General features: G+C 43.5%; 1 protein-coding gene across 3 annotated transcripts in view; it reads right to left on the bottom strand.

The window, feature by feature from the left end:
- Nucleotides 1-17,333, bottom strand: part of Astn2 (astrotactin 2) — an 847,605-nt gene that overhangs the window by 548,675 nt on the left and 281,597 nt on the right. For all 3 annotated transcript variants that reach the window (XM_076845613.2, XM_076845612.2, XM_076845614.2), the window contains one exon: nt 11,419-11,526. In XM_076845613.2, coding sequence (XP_076701728.1) covers nt 11,419-11,526 — 108 coding nt within the window. The remainder of the gene's footprint in view (nt 1-11,418; nt 11,527-17,333) is intronic.

Below are 17,333 nucleotides of genomic sequence, written 5' to 3'. Positions count from 1 at the left end.
TGTTCTTGCTTGGGGCTGGGAGTAGAGAGTCATAATCTCTCACTCTGAGGAACAGGAGGGGAAATCCTGCTGAGCCTAGTTGAAAAACAAGAAAGCGAGAGACTGATTATTCCTTCTCGCTGGTGTAAGCAACTAAAAACGACATGTTTGCTTTATTGTCTTTGGTCTCCCATTTGATTCCTGACAGCCTTCTCCCTCCCCTCCATGCAAGGTTGGCAGGTGCTCAGTCGGTTGGCATCGCAAAGGAGCGGGAAGAACTGAGAACAATTTAAACAATATTTCAGGGACCGTCAGGCCTTGGAAAGGGGTTTTTTGAAGTTGGCTGGCTCTCTCCCTGCATTCAAGGAACCCTCATTTGCTGAGACTGCTTGATGTTTCTGCAGGTTTGGGTAGAGGTGGTCCAGAAGGGACCTTTAAGAGAAAGAAAGTCAGTATCCATTTCCTCTGAGGTTTGAGGGAAGGGAGAGAAGAGAGACATCAGAAAGAAGTTTTTAAAGCCCCTAACAATTTCTGAATACATAATTTTCTCTTCTTTGTCTCATTAAATAGGGCCAAACGCTGGCGTAGATCAAAGCTAGGTTTCTGCATTTTACTGCTCTTTCAGTAAAAGGAATTCAAATTCCCAGTCTCATCTGAGAGGGGAATTAGAATTTTCCAGTAGCCTGTGCTAGCTACTGGAACCCTCTGGAGTAAGGTTTCAGATGACTGCAAATCACAGACAGCCAGCTACCAGGACCAGAGCTCTGATGGGAAGGATGGAGAAGAAAACTAAGGTTCTCTTAGGGAACCACTCTGGGGTGTCGTGACAAGTGTTTGGAGTCAACAGGAATGCAGTTCAAACCTCTGCCCTACAACTCTTTTCTACCTGTTATGGTTTAGATAGGTTTTGTGACCTTGAAGAAATCATTCTGCCCAGTTCCAGTTTCATTTTTTAGACTAGGAAGACAAGGACAATAGCTGATTTTGTAGGGAGATTAGAGAGTGTACAATGGATCTGGCACAAAAGTGACATTCAATAAATGGTTTCTATCAGCCGTTTAATTATTATTCAAGTTCCTAGCTTGGGTAAAAGATGATATACTTGATAGGAATGCAGAGCCAGAAGAACAGGGATGCACTATTGACTATGTCAAACTATAAAAGGGTGGTTTTAACCCTGGCTGCAAATTAGAATATGGGAAGGATTTTATACCAAGAAGCAGCCTCCTTGCCCAGATATTCTCATGTAATGAGTCTGAGGAAAATGCACTGTAGTTTTTTAAAGCTTTCCAGATATTCTCACATAATGAGTCTGAGTAAAGTACAGTGTAGTGTTTTTTTTTTTTTTTTTTTTTTTTTTTAAGCTTTCTAGCTAATTCTGAGGTTCATTTAGGCTAAAGAACTACCTAGCCCCGACAGTCCTTCCTCCGTACAGAGGAGGATGCCTTTCCTGCTCCTGGCTCTGATCTGATCCCAGTTCCCCAAGTGGCTGGCTTCTCCAGATGATCTTGTCATCTTCTGCTTCTGAAAACGGACTCTCTACCAGGGGCCTTGAACTTCGTGGTTTGCTTTGTCTCCCCCCTGCCCACCACATACCTTATGCATAATCCTCCAAGGAATATTCTGGATTGCTTGGACTATTTGTAGAGAATAGTTGTAGAATCCTAATCAGAGGCTAAATTCTTACTTTAAAAAAAATTTTTTTTTTTTGAGTTATAGATGGACACAATACCTTATTTATTTTTATGCGGAGCTGAGGATCAGACCCAATGCCTCACACATGCCAGGCAGGTGCTCTACCACTGAGCTACAGCCCAGCCCAAATTCTTATGTCTTACCAACAATTCTCCCCAGCAGTGTGCCAATAATTGTTTCACAAATGGCTTTCTGAGGGAGAGGTGGACATTTCCATCTTGTACATTTACCAATTTCCCTGGTGCAAATACCTCCACCATGACTGATCACATGCTACCAATGTGAGATCACTTGTTGTAGAGTTGGGAAGCAATGGCCATGCTTGGCTCCCACATACTGGGCTGGGCTGCCTTTTTCCTATGTTTTTCTACTTGTTATTGTTTATATATGAGGTGTCCTCTAAAAGCTTGAGACAGTGCAAGAATTTTCAGATGTGAAGTGATTAGGAGAGTTGTGACCTAAGCAGTGAATTAAACCACTGATATGGGTTAACTGGGTGGTGACAGTAGCCAGGTAGGGTGTGGCTGGAAGAGGTGGGTCACTGGTGGCATGCCTCTGGAGTGCATATTTTGTCTCTGTTGAGTGGAGCTCTCTGCTTCCTGATTGCCAGGTCCTGAGCTGCTTTTCTCCTCCATCCACTTCTGGAAACATTATGTTCTATCTCAGGCCCAGAGCTATGGAGTTGGCTGACCATGGACTGAGACCTCTGAAATGACAAGCCAAAATAAACTTTCCTCCTCTACATTGTTCTTTTCTGACCATCTGGTCACAGCAATAAGAAAAGCTAACACCCTGACCAAATACAAGGAACCCCACTGCTGGGGGTGCTCTGGGAGGCTGGTCCCATAGATGCAACCTCTGTCCTTTGTAGTGACTAACTTCTCAGTGCTGATGCTGGTGGGTGCTGACCATTCCTATTCCTGTTGTCAACTGCTCCCAGGCTGCCCCCACTCTAGGAGGGGTGACAGAACAGGCACTAGGAAGTTCACAAAGGTCTGATCAGGCTTCCAGCACAAACACAGGAATTTTCCTCCTTGGTACTGAGTTGCCAAGTATATACCTATGCTGGGCACATAATATGCACATCAGGATTTATCTCATTTATCCTTATAATGGGCTGACCAGATTGTGAAACCCAACTAGAATTCAAAGCCCAGTTCCTTTTATCTCATCGTGGAAACAGATAAATGAACCCTCAAGTTTCTATTTCCTCATCTGTAAAATGGAGATTCAAATAATCCCTTATCATGGTGTTATTGAAAAATCACATGAGACGATGTATTTAAAAGGTATAGACCAGTATAGAGAGAATTCAACGACACAGAAGTGGTCTCTTTGGTTCTTTTCCCCTTTCTCCCTCCCTGCTGTGCCCATTTCTGTCATGGACTCTCAGAATGGTGTTATTGAGAAGGACTTAGCGTCAGGTTCCACCTGGCTGTTTCACAGATAGGAAACGGATGTTGAAAGCTGTGCTTGTCACGTCATAACCAAACCAGAGTGTACCCAAGATTACAACCCAAGTCTCTAGACTTCCAGAACTTGTGTGATCCTCTCTTGGGTGGCTCTTTCTCCCTCTGTCCCTCATTCCCTTCTTTCTTTGCAGGCGCATGTGGCACTCACCCATTCTGGCTCTACCCTGCCTAACTTACCCCTCTTTCCCTGTGCCCATGACCACAACCTTGGATATCCAATAAAGCCACCCCATGAGGTCCCATTATGTTCACAGTGGGGCCTCTAGCACATCGTCTGGAGCCCACAGTCATGTTGTCTCAGTGGGGATCCCCACTGTGTAGGGAAAAGCTGCTCAACTTGTTGCTGTGTTTCTGAAACCACGTCCTCCCTGATGACCTTGGGCTTGTCTTCCAGGTCATCTGATGAGAAAGGATTTGGTGACTGATTAAATACAGATTGAGCTGTCTGCAGTGTTTCTTCTTTTCTGAGAAGCAGGTCCTAAGGGTGTGCCCTGCAGGCAGGCAAAGGGCAGCCAGGAGATGAGCCTGTGAGAAAGTTTATCCTTGGCCAAGAAGCAGAGGACATGGAAAGAAAAAGCTATATCACAATGTTCCCAAGGAGTCAGGACCCCCAAAAGCCATGTTCACCGTGAAAATGTGAGTTCTTTTTCTTTTCTACTAGCAAAACCAGTTTGTGGGCCGTGCTAGGAGGAGGCCATGAGCTGTGTGTGAATTGCACACGGATACATGGTGCCAACTCACTGTACTCTTGGCTGGCACCATGGCTAAGTGCGCTTTGCATACATTCCTCATTTAGTCCCCTCAATGTCTTAATGGGGAATAGAAAGGCCATTACTAGACTTGTCCTGCTTTCACCAGGAGAAACTGAGGCCCAAGGAAAGCATGTGGCCATAGGTCATGCCACTAGAAAATGTCAGAGCAAGGATTTAAACCCCTGCCTGCTGATCCCAAAGTCTTTGTACAACCTAGAAGGACCATTGTTTTCTGAAAGTATTTGTCTGCATAACTTCAAACTTGTGGAATTGCTGCAAGAACAAGAAAAGTACAAAGAGTAACTGTATGATCTTTTGTCCTGCTTCACCTCGTGAATATTTTGCCTATTTGATTTTGTCCTTTAAGGAAATAAGACCTTGACGAAAATGCTTCCCTTCTCTAAGCCTTGGTTTCCGTGTGTACACCATGGAAGAGTCGATGGATTATCTGTAGGACTGAAGAAACCCTGTGATTGGATAAGCCCCTTTTCTCAGAAGTAGGCAACTTTGTCAATTCTCAAGGCATGGCTACCCACCCTTTCCAACCTTATCCCCTGTCATTCAAACAGCCACACACTTGGGGATAACCTCCCCAGGTATGGCCTCTCCCCATCTCCAGTGCACTACTATGTACCCTCAGCACTCCCACCTTGGCAGGTACTGTTCTGCAGAACTCTCAGCTTATATTTCAGAGCCATCTCCAAACATCAATCTCTGGCCTCCTCTGCAGTAGATACAGCTAGAACTTTCCCTCACATGTCCTTTTCCACTAAAATTGGACTAAATTGTGTGTGTGTGTGTGTGTGTGTCTGTGTGTGTGTAAGAGAAGAGGCACGGGAGAGGAGGGAGACAATTCATAAAGAAATTATTCACATATTCATATGTCTTCACATAAAGTTTTGCTTAAAATGCAAGAGTTTTTATCTCAAAAGAAAATCCTAGTTTCAACTGCCAAACTTCAAAAAAAATTAAGTAAAAATGAAAAATTAAGCAAAACCAGTGACATTTGTGCCCCAGTTCTCTCTACCAAGGAACTCATCATCAAGATTTAGTGGAAGTGCATGGGAACGGGAATCAGAATACCTGAATCTTTAGAACTGTCCGGGCAACTTTTAGATAAGATGAAAAGAGCAAGGTCCAGAGAGGGAGGGAGAATTCCCTAAGGCCACACAGCAGCAGGCCAGAGCTGGGATGGGAGGCCCGTGCTGGGTGCTCACACTGCAAAAACAACCTCAAAGCTGTAGCTGCTCTATCTCCTGCTCCATATTGTGCCTGGGGCTGGACCCACCATCTGCACATCTCATCTGAACCTAGTGATACTCTAGCTGGCCCTTATCAGTATCACTTCTGTGTGAGCTACATCATCAACCCCTGGGATATTATAATCACCTTGAGCCCAGCATCATGCTTGCCAAGGTTTTTTATCCCACAAATACAGGTGAACTGGAGTGGGCTTCAGTCTTGATGATGTGACATAAACATCCTTCTGTGACTCATAGGAAAACTGAGGACATGAGAGGGCACAGGCCCCCAGGGGCCACTAGACTAGTTAACAGTGAGGTATAGACTTAAGAACACACCTCCCGACTTCTGAGGCCTGCATTCTTTGTGCTATGCAGTGCCATCTACCCAAGTAACCTATCTTATCAGTCAGCTCATTAGTTAACTCTGCAGAATACCATCAGAATGAACAAATCTGAAACAAGTGTTAGCCTGGATGGTTACTTACGTGACCAGATGCAAAACTGCTTGATAAAATAGGCTCTTTAGGCAGCATATTCAATATGATATGAATTTGGACTCATTTCACAAAGCAATATGAAATTTCAAGCATGCTTCCTGGACCAGGTGTGGGCTACCTATATAGGTAGGGGGTTTAGGGCCAGAGTCAGCTAACTATGACCTATAGGTAAAGTCTGGATACAGGAAACAAAGATACAGGAAACAAAGATACACTGATGTGTGTTCATTCATATTGTTGTCCACGGTGGCACTCAGGGTATAGTAGCTGTAAGGTTCCAGAGGAGACTGGCCTGCAGAACAGAGAAGATTTACTAACTGGCTATTTACAGAAAATATCGCTGATCCCTTATTTAGGAAATTACACCAATACCCACATCTTGGTCCCTTAGCCTCTGTTTCTCAGTCTTTGTCTCCCCTCCATCATCCCTAACTTGCCATGGTGATTACTGCAGTTCTCTGCCTTGAAATGAAGTTCTACCTGGACACACCAAACACCTTCACAAATAATCCCATTTCTCTTACCTTTTCAAAGTACCTGAGGCATAGGAAAGTCATGGGTGCTCCCAGAGAATATCATAAACCTTGTTTTTTTTTTTTTTTAATAGATCCTATGGGTGAAAATGAGATTTCAGCCGATTTCAGCCAGAATACTTTAAAGGGAAGAGGAAAATGAAATGAAATAAATATTTATTGAACATCTTTGAGTAAGTTCTAGAACTTTCTTTATCTACATTTTCTTACTCTGAGATCAGAGTTGATAACTGTATTTTATACAGAAGGAAAAACCAAGAGGTTAAAAGCCCATTTAAAGCCAGGTAGAGGGGATGAGTAAAGGTCAGAACTCACAGCCATGTCTGGATTAATGGATCACTAGTTCTCTCATGGTACATGCTAATAAAGAGCCATGTACAAAAACCTATCCGCCATCATTAGCCCTGGTGTATTCTTTTCTGCCATGGAGCCTTTTTACATCTCTCTCAGTGACAGAGGTTCCACTGATGTTCCAAGAATCATGGCAGAGTAGAGTTTTCAATATCAGGCCTCAGGTCCACAACCAGACATGCCCCTCAGTGGTGGCCTTGCAGTGGACAAATGAGAACCTCCATGGTGTTCACCAGGAGCAGGAAGGAGAAGAGGAGAGGAGTCCCTTTTCCACCAAGTGGGAATGGAGAGAGAGAAAACAAGAGGGGCAGACAGGAAAGCAGCCTCCGCCTGAGCACTATAATCATCCGACATTCTTCCAGATGTGTCTTTCATTTTCTCATCATTCATTCATTCAAAAATAGTAACCCATTCTTATATTTGGTGTCGGGGATAGAAATTTGAGCACAGTCTGTCTGTTCTCATCAAATTTCCAGTTCAGTGGAGGACACAAACTTAACCCAGAGAACATATCAGTAAATGTCAACTTTCCGTAGTGATAAAGTTTACAAAGGGAAAACATCACAGAATCTGGAATGGAATGGAACAGGGAAAGTAAGTGAGGTATGGGATGACTTTACAGAAGATGCCATTTAAGTAGAGATCTCAGTGAGTGGGGGGCCAGTCAAAGAACAGGAGAGAGTTCTAGGAGGGAGCGTTTGCAAAGATTCTGGCAGGAGCCCGGGGGGCAGATACTGGGTGCAGGAGTAGAGAGGGCCCTGGGTGGAGAGCCAGAGCAAAACCAGGTGCACCTGAGTGTGTGGTAAGGAGCTCACATTGCATCCTAAATGTAAAGGATGGTACTGAAACTTCTAACATGATCCCTACATAAGCTTTTAAAAAGTAATCATTCTGGCTGCAGGATGAAGAATGAGATGTAATACTGCAAGTGAGATCATTGTTAAAGGGTGTTGGGCAGTTTTGAAGCACAGGATCCTGGTGGCAAGGACTAGAGTGGCAGCAGAAGAGAGAATTTGTCCACAGGAGTCAGAGTTATAAAGGAGGTCATGGTGATTTTGTTTAACCTTCACAATTACTCTGTAAGGGTAATTAGAAGTATGAATGTTGAGACTGTTGGCTCATGTCAGGAATTGGCAAATCCCTGTCTGAGATCTTGGTTACTTTCTAGTCTCAACTCTATCAGGGCACCTTCCCATATTAGCTATCATTCTTCCATCTCTCTTTGCACAAAGCAGGGGTAACCAAAGTGCTCAGTTCCACTCGTCATACTTTGCCTTCAAGGTCTTCCACCATCTTCCCCAACACTATGAAGCCCAGTGCAGGGTGCCTGGCAATAACCTAACCAGTGTTGACTGAGTTGCTCTTGAGCATCCTCTCAAACCTCTATTTAGAGATTGAGAAAGTGAGACAGTCAAGGTCACACAGAAAGACGGAGGCATATTTAGGTCTAGAAGTCACTGTTCCTATCACTCTCGGATAACCCCAGAGACCTACATTCCTTCTGAGCACTTCAAAGATGGCAGCAATCCAATAAATGCCTTGGCCATGGCTACATGCTTTGAGATTAAGAATGACAGCTCAGATCCTACATTTCAGATAGAACTAAAGAGGGCCCAGTGAATTGATATGGAGTCCCAAAATGCTATGGAATGATCATTCTCAATGCCTTCCTGGTGTTTCTATCCCTTTCTTCCCCACCTCCTTGCATTTCACATCTCATCTCTCCGGTGGCCCAGTGGTTGACTTGCATGGCTCTCGGCAGACCACAGGAAACTGCTGACTCACCACATTTGCTAAGGAGCTTAGATGGCAGCAGCAGAGGTGGGGAGAGGATGGGTGATAGGGGTCTACACAGGCCTGCAGGTATAAAGAAGAGGAACACAATCGGCATAGCTAATAGGATGACAAAAACCATGTTGTTGAGACACTCTCTCCAAAACAGAGAGTAGGCATTGGGCCTGGGGAGAGGCAAACAGGATGCAAAGGGAGCTAGAGCTGGAAGCCAGGTGCATTTCAAGAGTGGGGGATTCTCACGGATGTACAGCCAGTCCCCATTGACACATAAGTGAGAAGGAACCTCAGAGACCAAATGTGACCAGCTCCCACCCTTCCACTCTCCATGTTTCAGAGAAGAAAACAGAGGCCTGGATAAGAGTGAGACTAAACTAAATTTGAACAGTGAGGTGGTGGCAGATTTGAGACCCTTCCCCCTACACAGAGTTGATCCATTGGTCCTTCCTCAGTGGATTAGCTCTGCCAAAACTTATTCTCTCCACGCCTAATTTCCCCCTGAAATGCTTTATGGATGGCAAATAATTCTACGCCTCAGAACAACCTCTTCAAGTATCTAGGGTCACAGCCCCTTCATGGAGGACCAGGAAGTCTGCAGGACTGGACATTGCATTCTGAGTTCACTTGGCTGGGACAGAGGCTTTGCCGGGGACCAAATTCACTATCTGTGCTCCACAAAATATCAGAGTAGCAGCAGTCGCAGCAGCAAGACCCATGCCTTGACAACACCAAGGGCAATGTCAAGAATGGAACACCAAGGACAATGTCAAGTGCCTGGGATCCTGCACAAGGGTAAGGTAGTCACGCCAGGGAATCTAAACATGAAATGCCTTCATTCTCTCTCAGTTCCCTTCCTCCTTATATCCCTTTTCTTCCTATTTCTATATGATAAAAGCTCTAAAAAAAAAAAAAAAAACAGGGTTTTACAGTTGTCTCTTGGTTTGTGTCCCTAGTGCTTAGACAAATGGTTGGTGTCGAACAAATAGTTGTAGTGTATATGGGAGGAGGAAGGAGGAAGGAAAGACACCAGGAAATATCTGGAGAAAAGGAGGAAGAATATGAGAAAATAAGAGAAGATGATAAAAAGAAATAGAAATCACAAGAAAAGATGGGAATGAAGAGAAGAGGCAGTGATAGAGGATGGAAAGAAGAGGAGAGAAAGGAGAGAAAATAGAAAAGAAATAAATCAAGCAAGCAAGTAAGCAAAACCCCGAGGATACTGAGCAGGAAGAGAAATAAGTGGCAGAAATGAGAGGTGGAGGAAGACAGCTGTGCCATTAGTGGAAAATAAGTGGAAGAGAGAGATGAAGTAAGCGGATTGGCATTCCCCTGGCAGCAGGGCCAGCGAGGGGACAGGGAGGGTGTCACAGCCCTGTCGCCTGTCCTCACTATCCTGAACACAGTCTGGCCGTCTGGAGTGGCCAGAGGCACCAGGCCAAACCGTTTATCTCCCGTCCTGGGGCTTGCTTTTGCTTTTCTTTTTTAAGTTTAACTCCGATTTATGGGGGCCACCCTCAGTGATGGATGTTTTTCCAATTAGCTGTAAATAGCCCAGTCCTGCGGAGGAGACCCACCGACTTCCCCAGCCCTCATCCTGGCTGCCGGACTGGGGGAGGGAGAAGACAGGTCAAGAATCATCGATCACCGACTTCTAAATCTCCAATGCAGCAAATTCCAGAAAGCTAAGGAGCGGGCAGGAGTGAGCCGCAGGCCCCATTATTCTAATGGCTGCAGAGGCTGCAAGCCCTTCCCAGGGGATGTGGAGATGGAAACACTCCCCACACAGGATCCTTTTAGTGAAGGTGTCACGGATAGGGAGACAGGGATAGTAACAATGAGAACTGAACTGACATTAATAATGTCTACCTCATTTTGCCCCAGCCTACACAGGCACCATGATACATTTTCATAAAACTTAATCAAAATCCATCTTCCCAACTCCATAAGATAGTTGTAAAAGCCCACTTTACAGATGAGAAAACTGAGCCCAAAGAGGCTATGTGATCTATGCTCTTTGAACATCTCTGGTGAATGGGTAAAGGGCATGAAGGAAGGTTGGTGGGGGTGATTTCTCTTCCCCTTTCCTGCCTCAGGTACTCCAGTCTTGCTTAGCTGCCTTCCTTTCAGTAGTAGTCAGAGCCCATAGATGGCCCCATCACTGGCATGGAGAACATGTTTGCATTCCCAGAGTCTCTTCCAAACATGCAATCTCACACTTGTTGATTTCCTATTCTTATAAAACGCTAGGAGATGAAGAACTGGATTCACATTCACAAATGATTGCCTGAAATATGCTATGTTTTCATATATAGCATGTTGAATCAGAGAACTATGGACCTTGAGTACAAAGGATAGTCCTTTATGGAGCACTGCTCCAGCAATTTGACATCACCTGAATTTGACTATCATCATGAAAAATAATGCATCGATACTGATTTTTTTTTTTTCTGTGCTTGGGATTCAAATCAGGGCCTCACACTGAACTACACCTCAGCCTATCCCAGGTTATATCTGTCAAAGACACTGTCTATAAACCCATTTAAAGTCTTGTTTATAAGGACCACCTTGAGGTCTTTCTCCCTGGTCAACATCATGTAAATGGAATTTCAAGAATAAATGCCCATCTCTCTCCCATAGACTCTGTACATTTTACTTATGAGTAAATTTCCCTTTACGTTTTTGCTTCTAGGGATCTCTGAGTTAAGTCAGCAGTTCTTAAGAACTATACAACATGGTAGACACGGGGTACCTGGAATTAATACAACCTGAATTTCAGTAATTATTCTTCTTCCTGTTTTTCTTTCAATATGATTTGTTATTTCATTTCATGTGTTGAATTTTTAAGAACTGCATAAATAAAAAAAAAATCCCAAGACCTTTGATAGATGATGTAGGATAAATAAATAAAATAAAGAAGATAGATGATGTAGGATAAATAAATAAAATAAAGAAGAGAGCAGGAAAAACAAAGGTCAATAGTCTGGTCAGGGTAGTAGATACCAAGCTCCATGTTAATCAGAATGGAGAAAATTTAGGTTTGTCACTGATCACAAAATCTGCTTCCACAAACTCCGGTTCTGGAACCTTCCCAAGGACTCTGTTACCTTTGCTGCGACGGCGACTGCGGTACTGCTCTGTGTAGAACGTCAGTTGTGTTTCATCGTCTGCTTCTGAACCTGAAGTCCCCTTGGTTCTCCCAAAGCTGATCCCCCCTGCAAGGAAGCACAACCCACCAGTCAGCCTCACAGACATCCAGAAGCCTGTTAAATCCCTCAACCATCTCACACATGGGCAGCCCCATCCCCAGACTTCTCTTCCTAAATCCCCAGGAGTCAGCATGATTAATGGGAAGGAGTCCAGGGTCTGCAGTGAGGCGGAGCCAGGGTTCCAACCACTGCTAGGCATCTTCCAGGCTGTGTGACCTTGAAGAGACACCTCACCTTTCAGGGCTTTCTCTCAAACAAGAGCAACACTGTTAACCTTGTGAGGTTGCTCTTCAGATTAAAGGAGACAGAATATGTAAAATACCAGTCTACAGTGGGCCCTGAATCATGGAGAGCTGCTGTTGCTTTGCATGTGGAGCCTACCTCTAAAAAAATACACTCCAGGCAACAACTTAATTTCACACACATTTCAATCAAGGGCTTACTATATGCCAGGCCCAGAGCCAGACACTGGAGACACTGATAAATGGGACTCAGTCCTGGTGAGCCAGGGAATCATAAGCTAGTCAGACGGACAAATGGGATCCTTAGGAGCCTTAAACCTAATTCATGGCTTATGTTTACCACACAATGAGACACTAGGAATATGGAGGAGAGCAATTCATTTCAACATGAAGGACCTGGGAAGGTTTTATGGAGGAGTGAAGATTTAAGTCAGGGCTTAAAGGATGGATGGGGCATCAGTGGTAGAAAAAGGAGTTCCAAGGGGAAGTAATTGTGGAGCATCCCCGAGGATGGAGCCCATGGGCAGCTGGAGGCAACAGCAGGTCTAGTGCTGGCTGTTAGGAACATGCTGGAGCCACACCTTGGCCATCCTTGAGTGCCAAGTTGAGGAGAAAGTGGGGGTGTGATTTTTATATTGGGTGTCAAAGAAGGTTTCAGAGAACGAGTGTGAGTTGATGAGGCCTGTGAACCAGCAGAAATGCTGTGGGGGTGCACAAGCCTAGGTAGGTGCCAGGCAGGGGGAGCAATGGGGAGGCTCAGTGATCCTGCAGGTGAAAGATGAGGGCTTTGGTGAGGGTGTGTACAGGGAGGATGAGGAGGAGGATGAGGTTGGGTGTGGGAGGTGCTTCAGAGACAAGCACAGGGCACTGTGCAGGGAAAAAGGGTGATATATTCCTATACTGTGGACAGTTGACCACCTAGAATGAAAAAAGAAAGGCTGGAAGGAATTAATATTAAATAATTCTGATGCTAGGAATATGGATAATTATCATCTTTACTTTGAGTATTTTAAATTGTTTTTTTTTTTTTTTTAAAGGATGAGATATGGAAAGAGAGGGATTAAAAGATGGGCAAACTCTTTACCTTAAGGAGAAAGCAAAGATGAGTGTGCTCCTGAAAAGATTGGGGGTGAGTGGGTGGGCAAGAGAGAATGGTTCGATTTTGAGGACTCTCTAATGGATGATGTTTTGGACATCTAAATAATAGGCTGTCTCTAGTAGGAGACTCAAGAATCCAGTAAAAGTGGTTATCCTGGGTGGAGAATTGAGTGGCTGAAGAGTGGGGATAGAAGGAGGCTACTTTCCCATGTAAATCCTTTGTATCTTTGAGTCAAGAACTATGCCAACCCATTATCTACTTGAAAGTCCCACCTGAGGAAAAGAAAAGCATAGATTAGAGGAAAATGTTATTCAATTCACGAAAGAATTTACTATGTAATTTCCTCTGGTAGGGATTTGAAATGGCATTCAGTGTACAGAAATTCCACTTGCAAACACATTTTCTGCAATACTGTTATTGCAATTCATTCATTCCAGCAATGCTGTAATGCAATCTACTCTCTACCTAGAAGATTTGTGTACAAGATGTCATGCAATCCCCATCATGATATTCTCATAAGGGAGATGTAATTAACAAACTAGATAATAAAGAAAACATAAAAGAACATGCTGGGAAGTTAACTTGCCAAAAGTCACACCCCTGATAAGTGGGAGAATCAGGATTTAGGGCTAATTTGTCTTACTCCATCTGAATTGTGTTTCTCTAGTACATAAATTACTTTCCTTGGAAGAACTCAAGCAAAAGCCTTGGGAAAGCAGGAGTCCTTCAAATGTCAAGGTACCTAGTTCTGTGTTATAAGCCTTGCTTACATTATCCAAACTCATTATCAGTAAGAGGGAGGTATCAGTTTTTTCATCCGGATAGTGGACACAACAAGATTTGGGAAAGGAAAGTAATTTTTCAATAATGAATGAAGCTGGATTTTGAAAACAAGGAGGACTGATGGCTAAGTTCAAATTTTGAATCTCTTGCTCTGGTACCTCTTGGTTTAATGCTCCATAAAATGGAAAGATGAGTTACCATCCCCCTGACACCTCCCTCAGATAGCAAACAAATACGGAAATCCAAGGACAAAAACAGCTGTTCTTTATGCACACCTGGTCATAAAGCTGGTCATAAACAGCTGGTCTTATGCACACCTCCACCATCTCCTACAAATAAAGGGGGAAAAGGGGGAAGGAAATAAAAGAAAAAAAATGTGCATGAAGGGGTGGTGCTGGAAGAGGAAGGAAGATTTTTGTTTACCTGTGCATAATTCTCAGCCAAGGGGAAAATAAAGGTGTCTGATCAAGCACTTCCTTGTTTATAGGAAGCATTTGTCATTCTTCCTGCTGCTCTCTGAGCAGGAGAGCAAGAGGGAGGGGTCTGTGGCTGTAGAAGTCCATCCAGACCCTTTTCCACTGTCCCTTAATAGCCACTCCCAGATTTTTAAATATTCTAGCTAAATCCTCCCTCTATACCTTCCCTGGGTCCTACATCCTTTTAACCTTTCCTCCTTTGGTAAACAAATGATCCATGTTTTAGTCAGCTTTTATGCTATGACAAAACGAACTGACAAAAACAATTTTAGAGGAGGGAAAGTTTATTTCAGGCTCATGGTTTCAGAGTCTCAGTCCATAGATGGCCAACTCCATTGCTCTGGGCTACTGCTGAGGAAGAGCATCGTGGTGGAAGAGTGTGGTGGAGGAAAGCAGCTCAGGACATGGCACCAGGAAGCAGAGAGACTCCTTCACTGTAGGCAAAGCGAAGCCCCCAATGACCCACCCCCTGCAGCCACACCCCACCTGCCTACAGTTACCAACTACTTAATCCCTCTCAGGGGATTGATGCACTGATTGGGTTTAGGACTCTCATAACCCAATCACTTCACCTCTAAATTTTCTTCCATTGTCTCATATGTGAGCTTTTGGGGGACACCTCATATCTAAACCATAACAACCTACCATGCCTTTCCGACAGTTAACAAATGTGGCATATAGGATTCAGACAGTTATTTCCCTTCTGGGACAGTCTAGTGTGGGTGTCAAAAAGGTCACCAGGCAATTCCAATAAGAACAGCTAACACTAGCACAGCACTGTCTCCCTTCCAGGCGCTGTTCTAAACCCTGGAAGTACTCTGACTTGTCTTCATAAGAACCCTCCGGGGTAGGACATTCCTTTCATTTCCATTGGAATGGATGAGAAAATAAAGTTGTAGGGAAATGAGGAGATTCACACAGCTGTAAGAAGCAGAAGCATAATTCAAACTTTGCCACTGGAAGCAGAGTCTACTCCATCTCTGTGCTAGTATATGATAAAAATATGAGTGAACAGCTCATTTAATGTCCATAGTCATCCCCAAAAGGGTGGTATTATCAACCTTGTTTTACAGACCAATAACTGTTTCACAAAGGTGATGTGAGGGAGTAAATGGCCAAGCTAAAGTAACAATTGGGTCTGTTACTTGCACTGTCTTATAGCTAATATGAGACAGCTGGAAGAGAAAGTTGTGTGTGTGTGTGTGTGTGTGTGTGTGTGTGCACGCGCACGCGCGTGTTCCTGTATGTGTGTTTGTGTGTGTGTGTGTGATGTCATGTATCCATGTGTGCACACAAATGCCTGATGAGTTAATCACTAAGGACTAGCCAGTCTATTTCCTGATTCCATTTCAAGGACATACATTCCCCTTCTTCCTGTTCTTCCCCCAAGTTTTGCAATGGTGTTTATTATAGCAGCTCCGATTAAGTTCAGAAGGATCCTAGTGATCCCTCCATCCTTCCACATGTCCAAGCACGCAGACACTGTCCAATGTAGCTACCCCAATGACTCCCCTTCAGGTCAACCCTCTATTCCCACACCTGCTCACCCCCTTCACCTTCCTGTTAAGTATTCAGGGATCATTTTCAGAGGGGAAACTGAGGCTGAGAGAGAATGCCTCTAGAACAGCTGGCTCAGAAGAAATATAATGCAAGTCACATTTGTGTTTCAAATGTTCTAGTAGCCACATTAGATGGGTGGGGCAGATACATTTTCACAATATTTTTCACTCAATGTATGTAAACCATCATCATGTTATTATTAAATAACATAAAATGATTTTATATTTTTCATGAGTCTTCAAAACCCACTTACATCACATCTCAATCCAGACAGTCCACATTTCATGTACCCCACTCCCGAAGGCACAGTTCTGGAGGCATTTATTCAACAGATCTCTGAGTATAACTGACTCCAGGATCTGGGCACAGGAGAGAGAGGAATAAGCTATGGTACCAAGGAAAGTGTTAATTTTTAAAAAAATAAAAAGAGAGACTTGGATGAAAGCTGATGTAGCTAGAATTCTATTAAACAACACTGTTCCAGTGTCCCAGCTCTCCAGGCTCTTAGAGACTTATTTCTTGGTTTCAATGTTAGTTTAATCCATGAACAATTAGAGATAATGTCCTTTGTTAGAAAGAAATTAGGCTACCAGAATCAGACATGAGTTCTAATGCTACATCTCACTTATTAGCTATGTGTCCTTGGACACAGCACCTAATCTCTCTGAACTTATTTTTAAAACAATAAATCTTGAGTTTACACTGTCATTATGAGGAAAATGATATTCTGTACGTGAACAAAGATCAAGAAAGTGAGACTAGAGGGACTTTCCTTACTTAACGAGTTTAATGGGAGGGAAGGGAATACTGCTGGGTAACCGTGGTCACCCCTACACTCTGGTTCAGAAAGGAAGGTGGCAGCCACCCAAGGCATATGGACTCTAAGTGCCCATATAATCTGCAGAGGCCATAGGCCAATCACAGACTGACTTGGAGATGATTCTGATGGCTGGTGAAGAGGCCCCCCATCCCCCGTTAGCATTTTAATATAAAATTGATGATTTAGTGCACTAAAATGCAGCCATGAATTATACAGGCCTGCTCTAGTATTTTCTCTTAGGGGCTGAGAGAAAGTAGGAATGGTCGGAGACTGGCAAGAGAAAGGAGGAGGCAATCTGTTTGCTGGAACTAGTGGATTCTCTGGCCTTACTCCTTGAGCCACTAGTTCCTTTGTCCTCAATGATCTCAGAGCCATTAAGAATATGGTAATGGAGTGTGTTGGGGATTGATTTGAAGCTGGTTGAGTTTTGTACCTTTGTGATAATGTCAGGGTGTGTCCTGGTGTTGGCTAGAATTAAAAAGTAATAAATAAAAAATGAAATATAAATAAAAAAATATGGCATAGCACACACCACAGCCTGGTAAGAACAACTCTGGCCACTTCACATGTAATACCCCATTTAGACCTCAGAAGACGTCTAAGAAGTAAGAATCATACTCATTTGACTGAAAGACAAACCACTATTTGGAATATCAATATTGCTTATCTAAGATCACACAAATCACAAATGGTAGAACCCATGTTGGAACCCAGCTTTCATTAAGTTAAAAAACCCTGTTCTTTTATTTTTCTTTCTTTCTTTCTTTCTTTCTAAATGTTTATTTAGTTGGACACAATAATTTTATTTTATTTATTTATTTTTATGTGGTGCT

This window comes from Callospermophilus lateralis, chromosome 2, assembly GCF_048772815.1.
Source record: "Callospermophilus lateralis isolate mCalLat2 chromosome 2, mCalLat2.hap1, whole genome shotgun sequence".
Taxonomy (NCBI): Eukaryota; Metazoa; Chordata; class Mammalia; order Rodentia; family Sciuridae; genus Callospermophilus; species Callospermophilus lateralis.
Note: the sequence above shows the minus strand (reverse complement) of the source record. Positions and strands in the feature narration are given on the sequence as shown.